At 35.7% G+C, this 24,539-nt stretch overlaps 1 protein-coding gene across 3 annotated transcripts in view; it reads left to right on the top strand.

The window, feature by feature from the left end:
* The window catches only part of CERT1 (ceramide transporter 1), a 128,092-nt gene extending 103,553 nt beyond the window's left edge, over positions 1–24,539 (top strand). For all 3 annotated transcript variants that reach the window (XM_030846004.2, XM_060295900.1, XM_030845998.2), the window contains 7 exons: positions 4,368–4,463; positions 12,055–12,187; positions 13,033–13,103; positions 16,494–16,622; positions 17,168–17,297; positions 18,524–18,660; positions 22,121–24,539. In XM_030846004.2, coding sequence (XP_030701864.2) covers positions 4,368–4,463; positions 12,055–12,187; positions 13,033–13,103; positions 16,494–16,622; positions 17,168–17,297; positions 18,524–18,651 — 687 coding nt within the window. In that variant the 3' untranslated portion in view covers positions 18,652–18,660; positions 22,121–24,539. The remainder of the gene's footprint in view (positions 1–4,367; positions 4,464–12,054; positions 12,188–13,032; positions 13,104–16,493; positions 16,623–17,167; positions 17,298–18,523; positions 18,661–22,120) is intronic.

Here is a 24,539-nt window from a genome sequence, read left to right as displayed (position 1 = left end):
TGGTCATAGTCCTGCTTGAGTAAGATACTTAAATGTAGAACTGAGAGATTCCCTGAAAATAACTTCAAATAAAATATGTGACTCTACTAGGAAATTAGTAGCAATACGTGAATCTGTATCTGTCTGATGGACAGATGTTGGAAATGAAGTAGCTCTCGATGAAAGTGTATAGAAATTAGGAAGGACTTAGATTTATAAATGGATCTTCTTGACCACATTTATTTCTATAACAGTTACCACCTAAAGATGTCACCTCAAAAATCAGAGGGAAATAAAAAGCATCCTTAGTTGGGGGAAAGAAAAAAAGAAAATCAAAGGGTGGGTAGTACATCTTGGGTTAATATATGATGAACATCACCATTACAAAAACAATTCTGCGTAAAGCTTTTTCCCACTTTTGTGCATAGTAACATCATTGTTGTGGTAATTATTTATTTTACCCCTCCCTTTTTTATTGTATCAGTATAAGTAATAGAATGCTAATTTAGCTGAACTAGAAAGTAGAGTAAATAAAATTACTAGATCACTATTAATATTCTTATGCATATCCTTTTTCCACATATATGTAAATTAAATAAAATCAGTCACATATTGATTACACACACCTTAGTATTTGTTTTTTTCTACCAAAGTGGGTAATTCTATATATACTGTTTTGTAACTAGCTGTTTTGTTTTTTTAAAGCACAAATATAATTAGGCCCATGTTCCCATCAGTAAATATAGGTCTAGATCTCCTTGTCTGTTGTATGGATATGAATACTAGATTTACCTACTCACCTAATATTGAACATTTCGTTTATTTTCAGTTAGTCTCTGTTATTTAATAAATAGTGCTACATGGGCATCCTTGTATATACAGCATCCTTGTATGTACATCTTTGTACACTTATCCAATTTTTTCCTTAGAATATATTTATAGAAGTAGAATTTTTAGGACAAAGGCCATGCACACACCCAAGTTTTTTATTCTTATTGCCAAACTGTTCATTAGAAAAGTTGAACCAGCTACACTCCCAGGTCAGTTTTCTTTTGCTATACTGACACTGAATATTATTATTCAGTTAATATTTGCCAATCTGATAGAATAAAAGTGTTATTTTTCTTCTCGGCTAATTGCATTTTTCAGTGAATTGGCTATTCATGTCCTTGACCATTTTTCTTTTGGGTTAACAGTACACTGTTAATTTGTTGTTAATAAATTATTGTATCCAACAGATCCCTTTATGACTCTGTAACAATAAGCATAGTTGTATTCCTTTCATATGGGTAAGAAAAAGAGATCCAAGCTGTTTGAGCCCTTCTGAGACTTTTGCTCAATACAATTTTGTTGTACCATCAAAGGACAATTTTCTATTAAAGTTTCTATATTAATAATATTAGAAAGATCCAATTAGATCTAGCCTCCTAAAATGGCATACTGAGTGATTCAAATGTGAAGTGAAAGAAAAGGTAAGAATTGGAGTGCCATCACCTCTATTTCAAATCTGTTTTGTCTTCAGTTTTTTCATAGTTCATTTGGTATGAAGATGCTGTATGTAAGGTGCAAAAAAATCAAGGGCATGATTCCTGAAATTATGCTTAGTGTAAAATTCAGCCTTTTTTTTTTAAGCCTTGTTTTTTTAAGTGATAGATGTTTCTAGTAACATTTTCTAGTAATCAAATTTTGAACCTGATAAGGTAGAAAATTTGGCATATGTTTATTCTTGTCATCCAATTAATGGTCCCTAGTTTCCCACTTATTTTTGATGTAGAGTCGTAACTGAAAACAGTAAATGGAGCATCTTTAGATTTATATCTGAAATGTGAGTGTGGTCACATGTGCCCACGTCATTGCCCCTATAGAAACATTGGCTACTGCATATTTTAACATAAAATTCGTAATAGTGAAATTTTACCAGTATCATCTTTCTTTTTAACCTTAATGTTATTACCTCGGGGAATATACCATAATGGATAAAGATTCCTTGATGAAGGCTTTGCAGACATGGTTAGTACAGTAATTGGGTACTTCGATAGTTTCATTAATTTCCTAGGAGCACAGTACTGAATACATCTTGTTTGTTTCTCTGTTGGACTTTTTCAAGCCCTCTTAAGGAAATAAATGAGGACAAAAGACTGAAAACTTTTCCATAGATGCAGTGGTAACTATTCTTTCATCTATCTAGAAAGACAATGTTGAATGCATTTACTGTACATTGTTTCAAACTTAAGTTACCTTCTATCAATTTGTATTTGTGGAATCTGGTTTCTATTTGCAATGAAGCATAAATCAAAAACACCTCGTTTTTCAAACATTTGAAATAACTAATTTAGGAATAATCTCCTAAACAGAAACACAATTACCTGCAATATTTTTCAACAAAAGAGCTAAATGGCACTAAAGTTTTTTTACACAGAACTCTCTTTGTTTTTTAGCAGAATAAAATCCTTAACATTCTTCTTTCACAAGTAATCCATTTAAAATAGGGCCTATTTGGGGGAAACATTTCTTTCTGCCTCTAATCTCATAATAAATATGGGTGTTCTTAACTCCCAGTGTCGTACCTGAAAGTACATACGTATTCAGATCTGAAGATTTTTTAAGATCTTGGGATCTAAAAATCATAAAAAAACTTTTCCCAATCATGATGTGACACAGACAAATGAATCAAGCCAGTGCTACTGTTGAGGCTTTATTTATGCATACTAACTGGGACTTTCTTTGTTCTTCGTCTTTTGGTAATAAAATATGTTTTGTATGTATTATTTGTAACTTGGAGTCCTACATTAGTCATCCTTACCCTCTCAAAGCAGATTTCAAAATTTTAGAGGCACAAAGGTTTTTTCCAGTCAGCCTCTGAAGTTATGTTTTCTAATTAAGGCTTTATAAAATTATAGAGGTACTAGTAGTCATGTTTTAAAATTTCTTTCAAGTCTGTAACCCAGCACCATTCACATTAAAGGTTATGAGTAAAGAAATAATATATTATGTAATGTTTATTTAGTACAAAACTAGATTGTAGAATTTCCTCATAATCATTTTTATCAAAAACTTTTCTGGTGATCATTGCCAATTAAAGAGATACTTAAAGCCATAACTACTTTCAGTAACCAAAATTGCATTCTGAAATCCAGAAAACTTGGTTTACACATCACAATAACATATTGATAACATCCTTTTATGTAGAAAAATTATATCCCCAGGGTGAATAATTTTAAGATCTCTGCCCCCAAAGTATTCATGTATTTATTTCAAAACACATGTAAACCTGGTTCTTACGTTTCCCTGACAAATGCAATAGACTTTATGTAAAATAAGTAATTAAACTTAGGAATAAATCTTAAAATTGAAGTATATAATATGCATATTTTTTAACTCTTTTCTGCCTTCTCTTAATAATATTACTAGGTAAACAAAATTATGAGTAAAAGTTCAGAAAATAGAACTTAGAAACTAAGTGTCTATGCGTAGATGGTAAAGGTGGCAGTTCCTTCAGAGATGATCTTTCTGTCACTTCAGTTCTGTTTAAAAATATGTTTCATAATAGGAAGGTTTCCAAAGAACACTTAAATGAAATCTTACCAATAAATCTGATTGAGGATTCTGGGAGTGTGAACTGTTTGACCTTATTTGCTTATAAAAGATGGGTAGGGGTAATTTGATAGTTAAAAGCAGAGGTTGCAATTTAAATTTAGTAAAAGAAATTTAGTAAGAAATTTAGTTAGAAATTTAGAAAGAATGAACTATTAATAAAAGGTGATAATTTGCAAATCTTTGTGTGTATGATTATTAGCATTGTCCCTAAAAGAGTTTAGACCAATGAAATTGGAATCAAATATGTAGAGGGGTTGGTTATTTTTTAAGTTGGCTTATATTCATGATAAAAGAGGAGCTTATCAGTGAAATAACAAAAATCTTCTTACCTTTTTGTAGAGAAGTCTTGACAAATAACGAGCTTCCTAATATCTCTATATAGTCTTAAATATAGGAACATTGGACTAGGTCATCTCTTTGTGCCCCTTTTACCCTTAATGTTCCATAATTTTATGCTTTAAGACATTATCTCTGTAAGGATGCATTTTATGATGAAGGAATAATTATTTTTTTGGTCACTTGATGCACATTAGGCCAATATGTTATTAGAGTGAAGCACCTTCCTTCCCCGCATTTCTCCTTCCTGTCATTAACCTGGATATGATATCTGGAATGTGGACTAAAACTCTTCAACACTATATAAAACCTACTAACCTTTGTGCATTTGGTTGCTTAGCTTTCTAAGAACATCATTTCTGAACTGAAGTAAACTGAATACCATTCTGTTTTAGAGATTATGACATAGCTATTAATTGGAGGAGGATTCTTATGGCTCTATTTTTCTTTTTAAGGTTGAAGAGATGGTGCAGAACCACATGACTTACTCATTACAGGATGTAGGTGGAGATGCCAATTGGCAGTTGGTTGTAGAAGAAGGAGAAATGAAGGTAATTCCCAGTGTATTGTTGTAGGTTGCTAATTGCAGCCCTGTTGCAATCATACTAATTATTACTACTGATATAAGTAAGATAGCATTTAAAATTTTCTTTTAAATAAATTATTACATGTGATCAAAGAAGCACTAAATATTGAGAAATAAAATGTCCTTTTGCTTCCCTGGTTTAGCTTTTACATAATTTCTTTATGATCATAATATAAATCTGTGCACAGATCATTCTGTTTTACCTAGGCCATGGAGAAAATAGTTTGGGGGTTTCAGTATGAACAGGTCATAATTAGCTGATGTCTCTCTCTTCGGATATTTCTCTCTTTTAATATACTAAATGTTGTGCCCAGGTGTCACTTTTTTCCCTCTTTGGTCTGTACCTCACTTCTTGGTCTTTCTCTCACTGCATCTTTTTTTGATATTTGGACATTGGTTAGCTAATCTTGCTCACATCCCTAAACACAGAAGACAGTAAGCGCAAGGAACAAGAGATTGAGAGCTGGGTTGAAAAGCAGCAGCAGCAGCATTGAACTTTGGATTACTTCATGCCCAAGGTGCTATGCTAACAATAAAGAGATGTTTAATAAGACTCCCTGCAAGCTGAAACTTTGGTTGGAGAAAGAGGGCATTGACATTTAAAAGATTACTTAGGGCTTCCCTGGTGGCGTAGTGGTTGAGAGTCCGCCTGCCGATGCAGGGGACACGGGTTTGTGCCCTGGTCTGGGAAGATGAGTCCGCCTGCCGATGTAGGGGACACGGGTTCGTGCCCTGGTCCGGGAAGATCCCACATGCCGTGGAGCAGCTGGGCCTGTGAGCCATGGCCGCTGAGCCTGCGTGTCTGAGCCTGTGCTCCGCAATGGGAGAGGCCACAACAGTGAGAGGCCGCATACCGCAAAAAAAAAAAAAAAAAAAAAATTAGCTCCGTTGGATAACAGTGAGTGAAAAGTACAGGTGAATAGTGGAGAAAAATTGGAAAAGAAAGAGATCTCTGATTTGAGACAGATTGTTTTACACTGAGGAGCATTTGAACTATGTCTAGAAATGGAAACAAGGTTATGACAAAGGTGAGGTGAGGGCATTTTAGAAAAGAAATATAACATGAGCTAAAACTTCAAAGCAAATTTTGTATTCAGGAGTTTTGTATAGACTTTTGACCAGAATTATTCTAGCAAATGAGATACAATATTAGATGTTGGGATTTCCTCTCCTCCTGAATATGGAAGAAATTAAGAAATAAGATAGAGGAGATAGGCAAATGAGATACCAAAATGTTAGTTATAATTCTAATAAGCTGATTGGAGAGCATGAAGACCAGCTGCCATGAGGTCTTGCTAACATGTTACCCCAGAATTAAACATAGTACTTCTAAAAACTTATTTTATTTATTTATTTTTGTCTGTGTCGGGTCTTAGTTGCAGCATATGGGATCTTTGTTGCAGCATGTGGGATCTTTCATTGCGGTGCGCAGGCTTCTCTCTAGTTGTGGCACACGGGCTCCAGAGCACATGGGCTCTATAGTTGCGGCACGTGGGCTCTCTGGTTGAAGCTTGGGGGCTCAGTAGTTACAGTGCACGGCATGTGGGATCTTAGTTCCCCACCAGGGATCGAACCCATGTCCCCTGCATTGGAAGGTGGATTCTTAACCACTGGACCACCAGGGAAGTCCCCTAAACATAATATTTCTGACATAGCTGGATAGTCCCAGGCCTTCCCCCACAAGAGCAAGCCCCAAAAGCAGACCAGCATACATCCTGTCCACAGGTGGAGGGGTTGAGCCAGGCCTTCCTAGTCTTCCTTCTGTGCTGACCATTCAGATGTCCCCATTTCCCCCCAAGGAGGAGGAAGTGAAAGGGTGAAGAGAAACCAGGATACTCTAGATGATGGTCTTCCACATGGAATGAGTGGTAGAGAAAAAGTTCTCCTACAACTTTAGAGAGAGAGAAATTGGGACTGGATTATGGGGAGTATAAAATAACCTACTAAACAGAATTTTCTGTTTTCTGTAGCAGTAGGCTAGCCATTGTACACAAAGTAACATTTTTGGAGGACTAGGCTGATAGGGATGAAACTAGAGACCAAGAAAACCACTTCAGAGAGTCAGGTATGAGGTCATGAAAGCTTACCTAAAAAAAGTATCCAGGGCTTCCCTGGTGGCACAGTGTTTAAGAATCCGCCTGCCAATGCAGGAGACACATGTTCGAGCTCTGGTCCAGGAAGATCCCACATGCCCCAGAGCAACTAAGCCCATGCACCACCACTGCTGAGCCCACACTCCACAACAAGAGAAGCCACAACAATGAGAAGCCCACGCACTGCAAAAAAGAGTAGCCCCGTTCGCTGCAGCTAGAGAAAGCCCGCACACAGCAACAAAGACCCAACGCAGCCAAAAATAAAATAAATAAAATAAAAATTTTAAAAAAAAGTATCCAATAGTAGAAAAGTCTACTTTTCTATATCCATCTACTATGGATGTCTTATAGAAGATTAGTAATGAGCTTAATAACTACATGAAATGTGAGGGAAGGAATCAAAAGTCTAGAGTTCCCAGTTTCCATGACTGGGAAAATATCAGTCCCAATAGCATGAATAAGTATGTAAGGAAAGGTACTTTGGGGAGAGAGATTGTAAAAGAAAAATAATGTGAAATGCCTCACAGTGTTTGGCACCATAGGCACTCCATAAATTGAGAGCTGGTTTTCCCTGTGATAGCATGTTTATTCATTTTTCGAAAGAACTTACTACAGAGCTGTCTAAAGTAGCAAACCCTCTATAATTTTGAAGTAATTAATTTTGTTCAGCAGTTTATGTGTACAGTCTCAGTATTTAAAGCAAGATAGACCTTTTAGGTTTGCAGCCTCAGTATTTAAAAGCAAGATATCATTGATTTTTAAGCGATTTTAGCTTTCCATCATTGGTTCAACAAATAATTGAGTGCCTACTGTGTTTCAGATACTGTTTTAGATGGTGGGGATACAACATTGATCAGAGCTGCCTTAAGTCATTGTCCCTAAGGAGATTATGTTCCAACTAGCTTTATTTGGCCTTCTTAGCCATGTTGAATGGTCTTTGAGAATGTTCAGTAAATAATGCCTAATTTAAATTGATATACTTACTCCTTCAACGACTCACAGTAATTTAGTCATTCATCATATATGCATATGTTTCATAGTTGGTGTTTACCTTGGATTTGTAGTTTTAAATATTTTTATGTGGTAATAATTTGAAATTTTAAACTTTTTGGCAGAATATTTATGTTCCATAAGTATATTTTCATACATAAAATTCTAAAAAGCTGCTAAATGATAAAACATGACTTCAAGTTTGTAGTTTTGGGGTTGGATTTTTTTTTTTTAACATGTTTGGGTTTTTTTGATTGTTTTTTTAACATCTTTATTGAAGTATAATTGCTTTACAATGGTGTGTTAGTTTCTGCTTTATAACAAAGTGAAGCAGCTATACATATACATATATGCCCATATGTCCTCCCTCTTGCATCTCCCTCCCACCCTCCCTATTCCACCCCTCTAGGCGGTCACAAAGGACCAAGCTGATCTCCCTGTGCTATGTGGCTGCTTCCCACTAGCTATCTATTTTACATTTGGTAGTATTTATAAGTCCATGACACTCTCTCACTTCGTCGCAGCTTACCCTTCCCCCTCCCCGTGTCCTCAAGTCCATTCTCTGTGTCTGCGTCTTTATTCCTGTTCTGCCCCTAGGTTCTTCAGAACCTTTTTTTTTTTTTTTTTTTTTAGATTCCATATGTATGTGTTAACATATGGTATTTGTCTTTCTCTTTCTGACTTACTTCACTCTGTATGACAGACTCTAGGTCCATCCACCTCACTACAAATAACTCAATTTCGTTTCTTTTTATGGCTGAGTAATATTCCATTATATGTATATGTGCCACATCTTCTTTATCCATTCATCTGTCAGTGAACAATTAGGTTGCTTCCATGTCCTGGCTATTGTAAATAGAGCTGCAATGAACATTGTGGTACATGACTCTGAATTATGGTTTTCTCGGGGTATATACCCAGTAGTGGGATTGCTGGGTCATATGGTAGTTCTGTCTTTAGTTTTTTAAGGAACCTCCATACTGTTCTCCATAGTGGCTGTATCAATTTACATTCCCACCAGCAGTGTAAGTGGGTTTCCTTCCCTCCACACCCTCTCCAGAATTTATTCTTTGTAGATTTTTTTGATGATGGCCATTCTGACTGGTGTGAGGTGATACCTCATTGTGGTATTGATTTGAATTTCTCTAATGATTAGTGATGTTGAGCATTCTTTCATGTGTTTGTTGGCAATCTGTATATCTTCTTTGGAGAAATGTCTATTTAGTTCTGCCCATTTTTGGATTGTGTTGTTTGTTTTTTTGATATTGAGTTGCATGAGCTGCTTGTAAATTTTGGAGATTAATCCTTTGTCAGTTGCTTCATTTGCAAATATTTTCTCCCATTGTGAGGGTTGTCTTTTCGTCTTCTTTATGGTTTCCTTTGCTGTGCAAAAGCTTTTAAGTTTCATAAGATCACATTTGTTTATTTTTGTTTTTATTCCATGTCTCTAGAAGGTGGGTCAGAAAGGATCTTGCTATGATTTATGTCAGAGAGTGTTCTGCCTATGTTTTCCTCTAAGAGTTTTATAGTGTCTGGCCTTACATTTAGGTCTTTAATCGTTTTTGAGTTTATTTTTGTGTATGGTGTTAGGGAGTGTTCTAATTTCACTTTTCTACATGTAGCTGTCCAGTTTTCCCAGCACCACTTATTGAAGAGGCTGTCTTTTCTCAATTGTGTATTCTTGCCTCCTTTATCAAAAATAAGGTGACCATATGTGCATGGGTTTACCTCTGGGCTTTCTGTCCTGTTCCATTGATCTATATTTCTGTTTTTGTGCCAGTACCATACTGTCTTGATTACTGTAGCTAGGTAGTATAGTCTGAAGTCCAGGAGCCTGATTCCTCCAGCTGCATTTTTCTTTCTCAAGATTGCTTTGGCTCTTTGGGGTCTTTTGTGTTTCCATGCAAATTGTGAAATTTTTTGTTCTAGTTTTGTGAAAAATGCCATTGGTAGCTTGATAGGGATTGCATTGAATCTGTAGTCTTTGGGTAGTATAGTCATTTTCACAATGTTGATTCTTCCAATCCAAGAACATGGTTTATCTCTCCATCTATTTATATCATCTTTAATTTCTCCCATCAGTGACATATAGTTTTCTGCATACAGGTCTTTTGTCTCCTTCAGTAGGTTTATTCCTAGGTATTTTTTTCTTTTTGTTGCAGTGGTAAATGGGAGTGTTTCCATAATTTCTCTTTCAGATTTTTCATCATTAGTGGATAGGAATGCAAGAGATTTCTGTGCATTAATTTTGTATCCTGCTACTCTACCAAATTCATTGATTAGCTCCAGTAGTATTCTGGTGGCATCTTCAGGATTCCTCTATGGATAGTATCATGTCATCTGCAAACAGTGACAGCTTTACTTCTTCTTTTCCGATTTGGATTCCTTTTATTTCTTTTTCTTCTCTGATTGCTGTGGCTAAAACTTCCAAAACTATGTTGAATAATAGTGGTGAGAGTGGGCAACCTTGTCTTGTTCCTGATCTTAGTGGAAATGGTTTCAGTTTTTCACCATTGAGGACGATGTTGGCTGTGGGTTTGTCATATATGGCCTTTATTATGTTGAGGTAAGTTCCCTCTATGCCTACTTTCTGCAGGGTTTTTATTATAAATGGGTGTTGAATTTTGTCAAAAGCCTTTTCTGCATCTATTGAGATGATCATATGGTTTTTCTCCTTCAATTTGTTAATATGGTGTATCACATTGATTGATTTGTGTTTATTGCAGAATGCTTGCGTTCCTGGGATAAACCCCACTTGATCATCATGGTGTATGATCCTTTTAATGTGCTGTTGGATTCTGTTTGCTTGTATTTTGTTGAGGATTTTTGCATCTGTATTCATAAGTCATATTGGCCTGTAATTCTCTTTCTTTGTGACATCTTTGTCTGGTTTTGGTATCAGGGTGATGGTGGCCTCGTAGAATGAGTTTGGGAGTGTCCCTCCCTGTGCTGTATTTTGGAAGAGTTTGAGAAGGATAGGTGTTAGCTCTCCTCCAAATGTTTGATAGAATTCGCCTGTGAGCCTTCTGGTCCTGGACTTTTGTTTGTTGGAAGATTTTTAATCACAGTTTCAATTTCAGTGCTTGTGATTGGTCTGTTTATATTTTCTATTTCTTCCTGGTTCAGTCTCTGAAGGTTGTACTTTTCAAAGAATTTGTCCATTTTTTCCAGATTGTCCATTTTATTGGCATATAGTTGCTTGTAGTAATCTCTCACGATCCTTTGTATTTCTGCAGTGTCAGTTGTTACTTCTCCTTTTTCATTTCTAATTCTATTGATTTGAGTCTTCTCCCTTTTTTTCTTAATGAGTCTGGCTAATGGATTATCAATTTTGTTTATCAATTTTGTTTATCTTCTCAAAGAGCCAGCTTTTAGTTTTATTGATCTTTGCTATTGTTTCCTTCATTTCTTTTTCTTTTATTTCTGATCTGATCTTTATGATTTCTTTCCTTCTGCTAACTTCGGGGGTTTTTTTTTGGTTCTTCTTTCTCTAATTGCTTTAGGTTTAAGGTTAGGTTGTTTATTTGAGATGTTTCTTGTTTCTTCAGGTAGGATTGTATTGCTATAAACTTCCCTCTTAGAACTGCTTTTGCTGCATCCCATAGGTTTTGGGTTGTAATGTTTTCATTGTCATTTGTTTCTAGGTATTTTTGATTTCCTCTTTGATTTCTTCAGTGATCTCTTGGTTATTAAGTAGTGTATTGTGTAGCCTCCATGTGTTTGTATTTTTTACAGATTTTTTCCTGTAATTGGTATCTAGTCTCATAGCGTTGTGATCGGAAAAGATACTTGATACGATTTCAATTTTCTTAAATTTACCGGGGCTTGATTTGTGACCCAAGGTATGATCTGTCCTAGAGAATGTTCCATGAGCACTTGAGAAGAAAGTGTATTCTGTTGTTTTTGGTTGGAATGTCCTATAAATATCAATTAAGTCCATCTTGTTTAATGTATCATTTAAAGCTTGTGTGTCCTTATTTATTTTCATTTTGGATGATCTTTCCACTGGTGAAAGTGGGCTGTTAAAGTCCCCTACTATGATTGTGTTACTGTCGATTTCCCCTTTTATGGCTGTTAGCATTTGCCTTATGTGTTGAGGTGCTCCTATGTTGGGTGCATAAATATTTACAACTGTTATATCTTCTTCTTGGATTGATCCCTTGATCATTATGTAGTGTCCTTCTTTGTCTCTTGTAATAGTCTTTATTTTAAAGTCTATTTTGTCTGATATGAGAATTGCTACTCCAGCTTTCTTTTGATTTCCATTTACATGGAATATCTTTTCCCATCCCCTCTCTTTCAGTCTGTATGTGTCCCTAGGTCTGAAGTAGGTCTCTTGTAGACAGCATACATACAGGTCTTGTGTTTCGTATCCATTCAGCCAGTCTGTGTCTTTTGGTTGAAGCATTTAATCCATTTACATTTAAGGTAGTTATCAATATGTATTAACATGTTTTAAAATATATCCTCTAGGTATACAGAAGAGAAGTAGAAGAAAACGGGATTGTTTTGGATCCTTTGAAAGCTACCCACGCAGTTAAAGGTGTTACAGGACATGAGGTCTGCAATTACTTCTGGAATGTTGATGTTCGCAATGATTGGGAAAGTAAGCTGCCATTATTAGTATATTTTGATAAAATTATTAGTTTGAATTTAATACCAAATCTAACCTGGCTTTCTACATCTGATCTATGGTTTACAAAGTCAATATAGAAAATATCTGGAGAATCGTATAGGGAACTGATAATACCTTACATTTAAATAGAGCTTTTCACGGTACAGAATGCTTCTCAGTAAGGTATAGCATTTGATCTATTACCTCAATAATCCTGTGTGATAGGTAGGTGATAAAGTAAAATTCAGATAGCTCAAGTGACTTGTCATAGATCACAGAACTAATTATTGGAAAAGCCAGGACTGAAATAAAAGGTTTCTGTTGTATCATCTTCTCTTTTCCTAGACTGTTTTGTTTCCATCATAAATTGTAGATGAATCCTGCTGTGGTTTGTTTAGAGTTATTTGATCCCCTCAGGCATCAAATTTCATAAATATGGGTACTTCTGAACAACATGTTTATCAATGGCAGTTTGACACTCTCACAAACATAGTCACCTAAATTAAATAGAACAGCTTATTCAGCTTCAATAAATTAAGGATTATAGGGAGGGGAGGGGTCATAGTGTTAGGGAATAATTTGTGCCCTAGTAATGAAATGGTGATTAGAATTGCTTTCTTGCGATGGAAGCTAATGAGATTTCCTGGTGATTAGGTCTCACAGCCACCACCTGTAGCCCTAATACTAAACCGCTTTCCATTTGGACTTAGCCTATGTAGGGCAGGATCCTGTTCATTTTACTATAATGTCCATTCGTAATTGACTTTCTCAATAATCACGTTCTGGGAAAAGGTAATATATCTTTTTTGACTACTAACATTTTTTCTTCATTGCAGCAACTATAGAAAACTTTCATGTGGTGGAAACATTAGCTGATAATGCAATCATCATTTATCAAACGCACAAGGTAAATATCTTTTCATCCCAAAAGGATTCCAGCGTAGTTCAAACAGAGACATATAAATTCTCTAAAGTAAAATTTGCGAGGAAATTAAGTGCCACAAAAGATTTAAAGACTTTATTAATAATTCATGAATTTCATGTATTTGAAAGGTAATTTCAGTTCATTTAAAGCAGAAATGGGTGAAAATAAGAACCTGAGAAATATCCAGAAACAGTGTGTTTGACAAAGATGTACAGTTAGTTCCGCAAACTTTTAAGTCTGAACAAGAAAGTACGAAAATCCACTTAAATGTTTTTCTAGCATCTAGTCTCTAGAGGAGATAGATGAATTACCAAATATGAAAGTGAATCAGTTTCCTGTGAGAATAATAAGGAAATGCAAAGTATGTTATTAGTCTATGTTAAGACTCAGAAGTAAAGGTGATCTAAGTAGATTATCTGACATCAAGGGAAAATTGCTGAGCATTAGCTATTGAGAGGATGGTCATACACCAGAGCACAAAGAAACATTGTCATTTAAATGTTGCCTTTCACTTCATTTCTTCCTCTGTTAATGTAGATATTTAAATTATAGAATATTTATCTTATTCTGCTCTGTTTCCTTTCTGAAAATTGCCAAATATTATATTGAATAAACAATAATAAAATAAATTAAAAATTTGTAGAGATCTACCAAAAACAATATTGTATGTTATATAAGAAACATGATAATTCAGTAAGTACTTCATTTTTCTTTTTTAAAATAATTTTTAACTGAGCTGAATATTTGAAAATATTTTAGGTTTGCTGTGTATATCTTGAGCTCAGTCTTGTCATCTGAGCCATCTTATATTTAATGACTGTGACCTAGGCTTCCTTTTACATGACAGCTACTCAAGAAATGTATAACAAGATTCTGTTTCAACCTACTGATTTAGGGGGGTCAAAAGTGAAGTCTAAAATTTAGTAGACTTTAAAATATTAGTTGTCCTGTAATTTGCAATGAAAATAAATGACCAGTCATTTAGAATCAGAAGACTCTTATTCTGTGAAGATAATTGATCCTGGAAAATGGTCTGCTGAAAGTACTTCACTTGGTAAATAGTAGATGGAGGGGAGGAATATATAGATTATATTAGGATTATTTCTGGAAAAATAAAACTAAAAATTATTAAAATAATGTACTTTATATGTAACAAAATTTAAGTTACAGTTGTAATTATTTGAATAAATGACTTGTCCTGGCATAATTTTTTCAACAAAATCCAATAACTATTCAACACCTTTCTCTTTAAATTTGGCTTCTTTTATAATATGGTCTTAAAAAGGGCTTCTCATCTCTTGATATTTGTCATTCTCACTCTTTAAATTTCTGTCTTATCATCATCCTTGTGGATTTGTATCCATTAGTTCTAATATGGCCACATTTTCATTTATTACTGGCTTCACATACATTTGCCCAGCACTACTTTCATCAACTTAATGAAACTTTGTATCTTTAAAAGATGAACCATTTCACTTTGCAAATGCTTTGTGTTGTATTGACACTGAGTTGTTGGCGATTTATTAAATTCAGCAATCGGGAAAGACCCTGTGCATATTTTCTCTCATTTAAAAGTACATAGTCCCAGTTTTCAGAGACCTAGTTTCCATGTCATTCCAACAGTATGAAGTTGGAAGATTAAATTACTGGTTTGCAATTCTTTAAATATGATTATGATATCAAAGGAGCATGCTCTTTCCCTAATATACTTGCTTTTAAAATCTTTGCTCTGAACAGTTGAAACAGAGGTTTAATACTATACTTAAAAGTGGGGCTTCCCTGGTGGCACAGTGGTTGAGAATCTGCCTGCTAATGCAAGGGACACGGGTTCGAGCCCTGGTCTGGGAGGATCCCACATGCCGCGGAGCAACTAGGCCCGTGAGCCACAACTACTGAGCCTGCGCGTCTGGAGCCTGTGCTCCGCAACAAGAGAGGCCGCGATAGTGAGAGGCCCGCGCACCATGATGAAGAGTGGCCCCCGCTTGCCACAACTAGAGAAAGCCCTCGCACAGAAACAAAGACCCAACACAACAAAAATAAATAAATTACTAAACTCCTACCCCAGACATCTTCTTTTTTAAAAAAAAAAAAAAAAGTGGACTAATGGGGCTTTCCTGGTGGCACAATGGTTAAGAATCCGCCTGCCAATATAGGGGACACGGGTTTGAGCCCTGGTCTGGGAAGATCCCACATGCTGCGGAGCAACTAAGCTCATGGGCCACAACTACTGAGCCTGCGCTCTAGAGCCTGCATGCCACAACTACTGAAGCCTGTGTGCCTAGAGCCCGTGCTCTGCAACAAGAGAAGCCACAACAATGAGAAGCCTGATCACTGCTACAAAGAGTAGCCCCCGGTCACCGCAACTAGAGAAAGCCCACGCACAGCAACGAAGACCCAACATAGCCAAAAATGAAAACTATAAAAAAAAAAAGTGGACTAATGGCTGTGGGAGGGGCTAATGCAGAGTGATTGCTTAGTGGGTACAGAGTTTCTGTTGGGAGTGATGACACATTAAGAACTAGATAGTGGTGTTATTTACATAACATTGTGAATATAGTTAAGGCCACTGAATTGTACACTTAAAAATTATTTATATCGGGCTTCCTTGGTGGTGCAGTGGTTGAGAGTCCGCCTGCCAATGCAGGGGACACGGGTTCGCGCCCCTGTCCAGGAAGATCCCACTTGCCGCGGAGCGGCTGGGCCCGTGAGCCATGGCCTCTGAGCCTGCGCGTCCGGAGCCTGTGCTCCGCAACGGGAGAGGCCACAACAGTGAGAGGCCCGCATACCGCAAAAAAAAAAAAAAAAAAAAAATTTTTATCATTTTATGTTCCATATATATTACCAAATTTAAAAAGAAGGAAAAATAGGGTCTTCCTTGGTGGTCCAGTTGTTAAGACTCCTCACTCCCAATGCAGGGAGGCTGGGGTTGGATCCCTGGTTGGGGAACTAATCCCACATGCCTGCATGCCACAACTAAGACCCGGAGCAGCCAAATAAATAAATAAACATTTAAAAAAGAAAAAAAAAAAGAAATAGCAGAACATTATTCCTTTGGTATGTTCTTCAAAGCCTTTAACTCAGTGTTCATAATCAATCCTTTGGTGGGTGCTTTCCATTTAAAATTTGACAGATGTTACCTTAAAGGCATTTATTAGTTTTACACTTGTTTCTTTGTTCCATATTATATATGAATAAAAAGGTGTTCAAATTTTGGGGACTTCCCTGGCGGTCCAGTGGTTTAAGACTCCGAGCTTCTGCTGCAGGGGGTGCGGGTTCAATTCCTGGTCAGGGAACTAAGATCCTGCATGCCACGTGGTGCAGCCAAAAAAAAAAAAAGTTCAAATTTTCAAAAGATTTGTACTTCTTCCACAGAGAGTGTGGCCTGCTTCTCAGCGGGATGTATTATATCTTTCTGCCATTCGAAAGATACCAGCCTTGACTGAAAATGACCCGGAAACTTGGATAGTTTGTAATTTTTCTGTGGATCACAACAGTGCTCCTGTAAGTACATTGTATAAATGTGTATAATTGTACAATACAAAGCTAAATATACAACACAGGGCAAAAATGATAAACGCATACCACACATACAGAGATAATTGATTTGAAAATGCTTCTTAAATTTTTGTTTATTAAAGTTGGCTTCTTGGAAGAGTATAGCCACTGTTATCTGAGGGCAACAGTCATGGCCATGAGCATCCCAGCAGGGTTGTTTTCCTTTCCTCTTGAGGTTAGATGAGACAGCTGAATGGGTAGTATAGGTAGGCTACTTCTCACACTTGTCTCTCAAGCCATGATCAACTACTGGCAAAATCTCTGTGGTTTCTACCTCGGTTTAGCTCCTTTTACTACTTAAGAGGGGGGAAAACCATTCCTGGTGTCGTATCAGCTTGGCATGTATTCTTAATTAGTGCTTATGAGATTTTGTGGGAGATGTAGATGAGTTACGGTTTTGGTTAATCTAATGTAGAATTAGACCAGAAGAGGTTACAAAATACTGGGTATCTTCTACACTGGTGTTTTGTTTTTACTTTTTGTTTTGGCAGCTAAACAATCGATGTGTCCGTGCCAAAATAAATATTGCTATGATTTGTCAAACCTTGGTAAGCCCGCCAGAGGGAAACCAGGAGATTAGCAGGGACAACATTCTATGCAAGATTACATATGTAGCTAATGGTATGTATTTTGGTTTTGTTTTTGCTACTTGGGAATGTGGATGTTTTTATTGTGATCTACATGATAACTGACAGTTTGGAAAAATACCATTTATAAATGTCTTTTTAGTTTTTATCCTTTAGATTTAGTAATTTTTAATTTGGAGAGATGTATATCAATATTATCAGGAATCTTTCAAAATATACATGTCTGAATAACTGCTGTATCAGAATTTCTGAAGCTGGGGCTGGATAGGTAAATTTTTAAACTTCATCTTTAGATCACTATTACATATTATTGGTTTTAAGAACTGTTTTACTAGATATTTGCCTAATAGAATAGGTGTAATTAGGAAAATAAGCAACAGTGAGAAAGAAAATTAATACTTCTTTTTTTTCCCAAATTTTCAAAGACCATTTAGTGATTTAGAAAAATGTTTACAAAATAATGTTAAGTGGGGTGAGAAAAAGCATATAAAATACCATTTCAATAATTTTTAAAAGAAGAAAAGAATATATATGTGAAAAGTTGGAAAGAAATACAACAAAATGTTAATATTGAATTGTTGCTTGGTGGTTGGATTACTGAAAATAGTTTTCTTCTTTTTTACTTTATAATTTTGGTTTTTTTGTGTGTGTTTTTGTTTTTAATTGAAATAATAGTTGATATAAAATATTATGTTTCAGGTGAACAGTTCTTTTTCTTGTTGTCAGGCTTTTTAGTTTTCTGAATCTTTGCTCCCTGCTTCTTTCTTAGTTGCTAGTGACTTATTTCACATCGGCCTACTGCTGGACAGCCCTGTTTTATCACTTGTTACGGTTCCTTGCTACACCTATTTCCTACCTGCAGTAGTTACTGGAGTCCCTCTAATCAAACCTTCAAACCTTCTTTATACAGGGCCATCACAGCTAGTATGTTTAAAGAGACAACTATGCCTGAGCAAGTTACTATTTGATTATAGTAGAGTTCATTGAATAAATCTGCCTTAAGTAACCTAAAGTGTTGCTATACTAATATTTACTTATAATTTAGGGAACCAAGAACATTTTAGAACAGTAATAAATGCTTTCTTATTTGTTATCTGTTCTCATCTGGTGGTTAGTACAGTACTAAGTACTGAGTGGTCAAGACTTGTAAGAGATGCTTTTTCAATGTGAGGAATTTTTTAAAAACAAAGGAACAAAATGAGTGCTTTACGTGTTTTTGGAGAATTATCTTAACAGTTTTCATTTTCCTTTGTCTCACAGTAAACCCTGGAGGATGGGCACCAGCCTCAGTGTTAAGGGCAGTGGCAAAGCGAGAGTATCCAAAGTTTCTAAAACGTTTTACTTCTTACGTACAAGAAAAAACTGCAGGAAAACCTATTTTGTTCTAGTATTAACAGGTACTGGAAAATATATGTTATTCTTTTTTTTAAACTTTATAGACTAATATGGCTCTGCAGACATTACAAGTTAGTTTTTGAAAGTAGTTTCTTTTACATGATGTTTCCAGATGTGAAGAGTTGTAGTTTTTATAGCCTTTAAAACTTAATTTTTCATTATTTTTTCTGTTTATGTTAGATAATGTCTGCTTAATTGAAGGAAATTTTAATATTATAGAACTATAAAATTTCAGAAGTACAAATCCTCTATGTTTCTCCCTTCCCATAAATTAGTGTTACGTTTGTTGTATATTCTTCCAGACTTGTACATATGTATTGACATATCTCTAAAAAAATTTTTTCAAAGCATTATCTTGCAGCTTGCTTTTTCTACTTAATGTATCTTGACTGTTAGTCCATATAAAGATATGAGACATACAAAACCATCTCATTCTTTTAACATCTGTTGTATAAATGTTGCAGAATTTATTAACCACTGTCCCATGTTAATGTCTGGTTGGTTCCATATTTCTACTGTCAAATAATGCTGCACTGACTGTCTTTGTGCAAGGAGCTGAACTCTTTAATTTTTCTTAAATGAGTGACATGTTAACGTGGTTCAGAAGTCAAAAGTATGAAAAGATACACAGTAAAATTCATCCCCCGTCCCCTGCTCACCCAGTTCTGCAGCACCACACTTGCCCCCCGCCACACACACACACAAGTGTATAGCTGCTGTGAGTATGTTCTTGTGTCTTTCCAGAGATGTTTCATTTTCACCTGAATAAGCAAATACAAGTGTATTCCTCACACACATACACTTATTGTTATTGAAAGAAATTGCATACTCTACTCAGGGTTCTGCATCTTGCTTCTGCATATGCTTTATCTTGAAGATCTTTCCATATTGGTGCAGAGCTGCTTTATTCTTTGTTTATGGCTATGTAGAATCCCATTTGTGTGGATGTACACAATTTATCTAACCAATTCTCCATTTGTAGATGTTAAAGTTGTTTCTAATTTTTGCTAGACCACACAGTATTGCAGTCATATCCATGTCATTTTGTATGTGGGTAAATTACTAGATGTGACACTGCTGGTACTTCTGGGGGGCTTGTGCATCTGTAATTTAGATATTGGCCTCTGTAGAGGTCGTATTAATTTACCATCTCACCAGCAATAACATGTTGGAGTGCCTGTTTCTCTGACCCTCTCACACAATGTATGAAATAAAACTTTCTGATTTTTTTCCAACTTGATAGGTGAAAAATACTCTCCCAGTGTAGTTTAAATTGTGGTCCTCTTGGGAGTTCCCTCGTGGCCTAGTGGTTAGGATTCCAGAATCCCTGGTCGGGGAACTGAGATTCCACAAGCCACGTGGCATGGCCAAAAAATAACTGTCATAGTCCTCGTTACAAATGAATTTGAGCATCTTTTCATCCATTTGAGAACCATTTGTATAATTCAATTTCTGTGAAACTCTGAGTGTTAACATTTAAATTTGTAATAGATATTACCAAAGTATAATTCACAAGCAATAAGTACTTATGACCGTCCTCTCATGCTCACCTACATTGACTGTTAAATCATTTGCTGAGAAATTTATATTCTTGAGTCAATTTCTTTAGATAAAAATAATATAGTTAATAACCATATACAGTTGACGCATGAGCGTCGTGGGGGTCAGGAGCGCTGGCCCCCTGCACAGATGAAAATCGAGTATGACTTACAGTCCGCCCTCCATGTCCTAGGTGCCTCTGCATCGAGGATTCAACCAACCCCAGATCGTGTAGTACTGAAAAGAATTTGCATGTAGTTGGATGTGCGCAGTTCAAAGCCATGTTGTTCAAGGGTCAACTGTAGTGACTATACTTTTAATTAAGTCTAGTTTCTGATAATGTTTATAGTGTGCTATTTCTTAAAAAAACAAAAAACAAGAACTCAAAGCCTAAATTTATTTTCAGACACTAACACAAGGGTTAGTGCATTGATGTCCCAGATATGTAGCTTTTCCCAGGAAAACAGGTTACATGAAAATGTTAAACAGGTTCTAGTCTTACTTCTCTGAATGGTTAGTGTTTGGGACAAAGCCTGACCTTTGAGGGATTCTCTTAAAGCATAAATGCACTGCCAAAATGCACTGTTTTTAGGATATCTTGTACTTCAGAATTGTTGTGGCTCGATCTGGACACATAACTTCTTATTGATTCTGTCACTGCATTGTATTTAATCAAATACACTGAAAACGTGATGCCACATGATGGCAGCAGGCTTGTCACCTTACTTAGCTGTGTGTCTCTCCCCACAGCCTTAAGATTTCTAGAGTTGCTCTTTGCTCGAACCAAGACCAAGCTTGCAGCTGTATCTGTTTTCCCTCTTCACCTTTACCTTCAGCCTTGCAGAGAAGGGTAGAAAATATAACTGGGTATTAAGCAAAAGAAATCAGAATGCAGTTATATAATAAAACATGCTCTCAACTATGTTTGAGAAGAATAATTTTGAAAATATTTGCAAAATACATGCTAACATGTCCACAGCATTTGCCTCTAAACTGTTGGATTTGGGGCATTGTTTTATTGACTGACTGTGTGTGCGCCCACGAGTGTACACATTCTTCTTTTGTGGACCTAGAGGGAAGGGCTCGAAATCCTTGGAAAAGAATTCATATTAGGGGAAGGAGATGGTACCATTGTTTGTGGACATGTGTGTGTGTGTGTAAAGATAGAACTGGAAAGACTCACTGGCCAAAACTTAGCTCTGGCCTTTGAGTCCAGATTGAGCTTCTTTCTGGCAGAGAACCAAATTTTCATTTACCTAAAATAAATCTTCATTTACCTAAAATAATAATTGTTTCATAATAATTTTGGAAGATGTATGTATGAAGTGGATCCTAGCATTGAAACCTTAGGAAAGCTAACATTCTTAATTTTGGTGATGGAGAAATAGTAACTTTCAATAGTGTGTATCATCTTTAGAGAAATTCCATAAAGAGTTAATGAGGCCCAAAGATATTTAAAACTTAGTCAAAACTCTTAAACTCATTTGACACAGTATTTCTTAAGATAAGGCAGACCTCTTTCCCATAGCCTAAATAAATTTTTTTAATTCTTGATAAATGATATTGTATAGCATAGTTTTTATTGAACACTAAGAAGAAGGAAATTCCAGTTTATGGGGTACGGATCCAGAAACCTCTACTTGATTCCCTCTTTGCTTCTTGTAGCACATTGCCCTTTTTAATTTTTTCTAACTTTCAGAACATTTCTTATACCTTCTGTTCCTTTCTGATGATAAATTTCAAATATATAAAGTTAATAATTTTATATTCTTAAAGGTGAAAAATCCTTAAAATATAAACTTTGATAAAGATTCTGTGCATTACATGAGTTCAGAAGGTAGGAGGAGTCTGTTCTGTTAGTCCTGCAGCTGTTAGTAAATAATACAGTGCTGAATGTTTTACTTGTCATTTTCTTTCCTACAGTGACTGAAACAAGGCTGTGTGACATTCCATGTTGGAGGAAAAAAATTAAAAAACAAAATTGAATGCTCTAAGCTGGAACATAGGATCTATAGCCTTGTCTATGGCCCAACACCTTGGCCTTGTGTACAAAAATGAAGAAATACTGCAATAGCAAAGCTGAACATCTTAACACTAGCTGTCTTCTGCTAGATCTCCTCGCTCAGCATATAACTATAAATACATGTAAAATTACATGTATATGGCTATATTTTTATTTGCTTGCTCCTAGAAGAGAAAAAAAAATCAACTTTGAATCACAACTAGGAATCGATGCTTTAATTTTTGGAAACTTTTTCAGAATTTTTAATTTACTGTGGTTTGGCCTAAGATCCTCAGTTGTACCAGGCTTTGTGCACAAGAGAAAAGCACAAAAGTTGGACGCACATGGGGCATGTGCTTTCTGTGCACCAAATTTCTGGATGGGGTTCTTTTTATAGGCCTACAGTCAAATCTGTGTCCAGAATTTTTTGACATTTTTGCTTTGTATAATCATAGAATTCATTGCTGCTGATTTCTATAATAATTCATGTTGTCATGTAAAGTGTCTCTTAATAACTGAGGGCTGTCAATAACCTGTGATTTCGCCTTTTCTATAGTCTTACTCCCATGAAGAACTTTGGTTCTGATGGAGAAAGAGTGAAAAGCTTTATTTTTTTCTCCAGATATCTTTATATTTCTATTGTATTTTTAGTTGTGTACTGTGTGCTACAGATTTTTTTCAGTTTGTTACAAACACAATTTGGTAATTTCTAAATTGGTTCTGCCTGCCTCCAAACAGAAACATCTGTACAACCTTATAGGCATAAACTACTTTCTGGTAAAACGGTCAGAATAAAATGAGCTCATGTTTTCCTGAAATTGGTGAGAGGATATACGGTATTACATGTTCCAGCAAATCTCACTGTTTGAGTTTGGCATTTGATTCTATATTTCTAGTATTCAGTAACACGTGTTTGTTCTTCTAATTTGGGTCAGTTTAAAAGATAACGTTGCAAGATATGCGTAGAAAATGTGGGCACCGCTCCTGTTTGCCTCTTGATCAGAAACTTCAACAGGGCAGTAAAGAAGACCATGTGATTCAAACTGAAATTCTTTCTTTAGTTGCTGTAAGAAGTTAAATGTAAAATACCTTTTTTAGTTTTAGGCCCCTTTGAAAAACCCTGAAACATGGAGCAGAGGCAGGGAATGGTACTCATTGAAGTAGAAATGGCTGCCCACTTCAGAATCGTCACTGTGTTTATACACAAACGTGCTTACGTAAATCAGAGGCATTTTGTAGATGCTTTGCTGACTTGTTCATCTCTGTAGAAACACAGAAACCAGACCCATTTTGTAAAGCAGGAAATCATGTCACGTGGAACATGTCCTGTATATATTTCCTACATGGTAATGGAGTCTTAATGATAAATGCAAGGTGATAATTTAATGATGGGATTAGTCTGATCACTTAATATACACAATCCTGGAAGTGAATTACTTGCATCAGATAAAGTGGTATTTATTAGTCTGTACAGAGAGGAAAATACATATAAAACATATGCTTACATTACATGCACGCAGATTTCATGCTCCATAAATCTTTACTATTTTTTAATTTACCTTTCTCTAAATGATGTGCATGGAATATGCCTTATTACAGAAAAATACTATTCATAATTTGACTACAAGGAAAAAGTGCCTATATGGTGGTAATGCTAGTTAAGGCAAATAAGACAAATTATCTTATCAGTTTACTACATCACCAGTTAACATTTTATATTGTGATGTTTAAAAAAGAAAAGTTTATACCTCAAATGTGTATTTTATTTTACAATCAGTTGCGGGATTGGGGTTGGGAGTATGGGAGGGTTGGGGAGGGAAGGTTTATTCACCATAGCCACTGATGGGAATCTTCAAAAACAATTCTATATGCCCACTATAAATGTTTCTCTGTTTGCCATTTCTGGTACTATCATGACTAAATTGGATAGCTTTATTTTACAAAGGTATGGAAAGTTTACAGAGCAGTGTCTAAACCTACATTAGTTGCATTTGCACTAAATGTTAATGATATACTTTTGCAATTCTGTAAATGATTACAGGAAAAATATTTGTATTAAAAAAGAGAAGAAAAGTAAAGGATACATTTTACCTTCAGGTAATTGCACTGGTACTTCACTAGGGTTAATCCTGCCCAACCAGATTTAGAAATGAGTTGGGGAATATGAAAGGAGTAAAAGAGATCAAAATTTGGAGACGTACTAGCCCTTTAGACAGCATTCAGACCCTCTAGAATTATTTCCATAAGGCTAATTCCTACATATTGAATATACATGATGTTTTCTCATCCACAGTTATTTCCTACTTCTCTTCCCCAAGCAAAAAAAAAAAATTATCATTT

This window comes from Globicephala melas, chromosome 3 (assembly GCF_963455315.2).
Source record: "Globicephala melas chromosome 3, mGloMel1.2, whole genome shotgun sequence".
NCBI classification, from domain to species: Eukaryota; Metazoa; Chordata; class Mammalia; order Artiodactyla; family Delphinidae; genus Globicephala; species Globicephala melas.
This window is presented reverse-complemented; position numbering and strand designations above follow the sequence as displayed.